This window comes from Austrofundulus limnaeus, unplaced genomic scaffold, assembly GCF_001266775.1.
Source record: "Austrofundulus limnaeus strain Quisiro unplaced genomic scaffold, Austrofundulus_limnaeus-1.0 Scaffold241, whole genome shotgun sequence".
Lineage (NCBI taxonomy): Eukaryota > Metazoa > Chordata > Actinopteri > Cyprinodontiformes > Rivulidae > Austrofundulus > Austrofundulus limnaeus.
In genome coordinates, this window is record NW_013952643.1 from 629,220 (window position 1) to 632,185 (window position 2,966).

Here is a 2,966-nt window from a genome sequence, read left to right on the forward strand (position 1 = left end):
CACACACACACACACACACACACACACACACACACACACACACACACACACACAAAATGCCCTACAGAAAGACCCCAGGTGGGATGTGAACTTGCTGTGAGGTGACAGCTCCTGGCCTCAGCCTCAGTTACTTCCAGCCTTGTGGAAAACTTTGCTGCTTGTATCACTACACGTTGCATTTGTTATAATGAATGTGACAGATATCTGAAAAGTAGCAGTGGTTTAGCCAAACTGAAAAACTTAACAGATCAAAAACACACATGAACCCAACTTACACTGATATAGTCCTTTCTGTCTTTGTAAATATCAGTCCCATGAATGTTGGCCAGCACACTGCAGCGAGGGCTGGAATAAAAAAACAAAACAGAACACAACACTATTAACAAGCTGATGACAAAGCTTACAGATTTGTCAGTTATGTAATAACTTTTAAAAACACTTTTAGACTGTGATTCATGGTAATGTAGGGTAATTAATGTTTTGAAAAGACAACAAAAGACATAAATGCAACTTCATAGAATCTGTTATTGCATTAAAATGGAGTGACTGTTCAGAAACTTACAACTGAACCCTGAGGACAACACTGATCAGCTCCACACCGAGGCCTACAGCCAATCCAAGATCCAGACCCAGCAGCACAGCTGCAACACAAGTGACCAACCACACCACCTGAAGACAGCAAGAGGCTTTGTTTTGTTGCAGCTGTAGTGAAAAAAGTTGGCTAAAATAACCAAAAATTGCTAAATTAACCCACAACTCCTGTTCCAAAAATGTTAGCACAATGTGTAAAATAAATAAATTAATTAATTAATTTTAAAAAGCAGAATGCGATCATTTGTAATTCTCAAACCAATTTAAATTTACAATGAAACATACTAAACTTATCAAATGTTAAGTTGTACAACATGCTGGACAAAACCAAAAAGAAAAAATAATTGTTACTGCTACTGAATTTAAAATGACCTTATTTAAAAATGGTACATTTTTTAAACATTTGATGTTTCCCTTGTTTTGCAAATTATAACATTCTGCTTTTATTCATGTTTTACCAAACATCCAATCTTTTAGGAACAGGGTTTGTATAAGTCACCATGTCATATCTTACACAGTCTGGCTTATCTCTTCTCCACAGATATGGGACCTCTCTCATTTGCATCAGCATTCCCTTCAGGTTGACGATGATCACAGCACCCAGCACAGACTGTTAAAAGGCACACACAAAAAGTAATAAAAAAAAAATACATGAATAGTCCGGGGACCTTTCTGGGTAGAGTTTGCATGTTCTCTCCGTGCATGCGTGGGTTCTCTCCGGGTACTCCGGCTTCCTCCCACAGACCAAAAACATGACTGTTAGGTTAATTGATATCTCTAAATTGTCCCTAGGTGTGAGTGAGAGAGTGAATGGTTGTTTGTCTCGTTTGTCTATGTGTGGCCCTGTGATGGACTTGCGACCTGTCCAGGGTGTACCCCGCCCCTCGCACTGTGACTGCTGGATATGGGCACCAGTGACCCACGCGACCCTGAAAAGGAAGAAGCGTGTACAGAAAATGGATGGATGGATGGATACATGAATAGTCTTTGATATTTTTATTGCCTGCCAACAACAGACTATATTAATTTTGCATCCACAATTGATAAACATAAAAAAGGCCACCAGAACTAGCTAGGCTTTTAACTCAGTCAGTTTGACAGATATTGAGCTTTTGATTTGGTAGCTGAGAGCCACTCACATGAAATACTTAGACTGACATTCTTTAATAAACTGTAAAGTTATTGTGTACAGCTATTTTCAAAATTTAACCAAAAACTGTTACAAGATTATCCTAGTTTAGAACTCTGGCATAAAAATTAATTCTTTAAATGATGATACCATATTAAATAATTACATATTTTGTGCAGGGTGGTGTACAGTTTACCTTTGGTAACGGCTCCAGAAGAAATCCAGCTGCCAGAGTGACAATCATCACTATAATAGCAGAAAGTAAACCAGCCACCTGGAAATGAGAGGAGTATTAAACTGGTGAAAGTACAAAACAAGAGAAACAAGACTTTTGAGTGCAAATGGTTTTGGTTAAAAGCATGAAACAACTAAATAAATAAATAAATAAATAAAAAACAAAGCACTAGCTAAAAGCTAAAAGAAAAAGCTAGTTAAAAATTAAAACTAGATAAAACATTAATTAAAAGTAACAAAACTCTAGCTTGTAGTTAAACTTAAGAAATTACGCTTCCAAACGAAGTTTTTAGAAGTTTAAAAATGCTATAAAAAGCACACTTCTACATTAAATACAAAAGTAGTACAAGGGTAATTAAAATGAAAAGGTACAAAATGTGGTACATAAACGTATAATAATAGCTAAAAGCTATTGGTAACGGCAAAGCTAACTAAAAACAAAACATTTACTAAAAGCCAAAAATTGCTAAAGCAGAAACAAAATGCAAGGTAAATGCTACTAGTAACAAAACTACAACTTAAAAGCAAAATATTAGCTAAATGCTAAAAGGAGCTAAAATGAGCAAAATTAAACTAAAAGTACCCCAAAAATCGAATAAGGAATGTAAGAAAGTAAGTAAGACCAATAACAATAAAGTCACAAAACTGTAACTTAAAAAGCAAAATACTAACTAAATACTAAAAGTAGTTAAAGCTAAAATGAGAAAAGTAGCAAAAACATTTTAAAAAGGAAAGTATGCTAAAGTAGATTGCAAAGAAAACAGTGTTTTGATGGAACTGGAGATATAGAGCAGAGGTTCTCAAATGTAGCTTCTGGGCCCTCAAGAAATTACAATAAGTTGTTTTTTGTTGAGAGTTGGACTCCGCCAAGGCTGCCCTTTGTCACCGATTCTGTTCATTACTTTCATGGACAGAATTTCTAGGCGCAGCCGAGGTGTTGAGGGGTAACTTGGATTGGAATGTCAAACCCAAACTTTGTTTACCTCAAGACTGTGGCCTCTAAGCATTATTC

The 2,966-nt window shown here is 36.0% G+C and overlaps 1 protein-coding gene across 1 annotated transcript in view; it reads right to left on the bottom strand.

Moving 5' to 3' along the window:
- LOC106525800 (chloride anion exchanger) overlaps window positions 1-2,966 on the bottom strand; it is a 32,601-nt gene that overhangs the window by 13,555 nt on the left and 16,080 nt on the right. The window contains exons 10-13 of the mRNA XM_014020138.1: window positions 1,917-1,994; window positions 1,106-1,201; window positions 563-669; window positions 276-345 (exon numbers count right to left, since the gene is read on the bottom strand). Coding sequence (XP_013875592.1) covers window positions 276-345; window positions 563-669; window positions 1,106-1,201; window positions 1,917-1,994 — 351 coding nt within the window. The remainder of the gene's footprint in view (window positions 1-275; window positions 346-562; window positions 670-1,105; window positions 1,202-1,916; window positions 1,995-2,966) is intronic.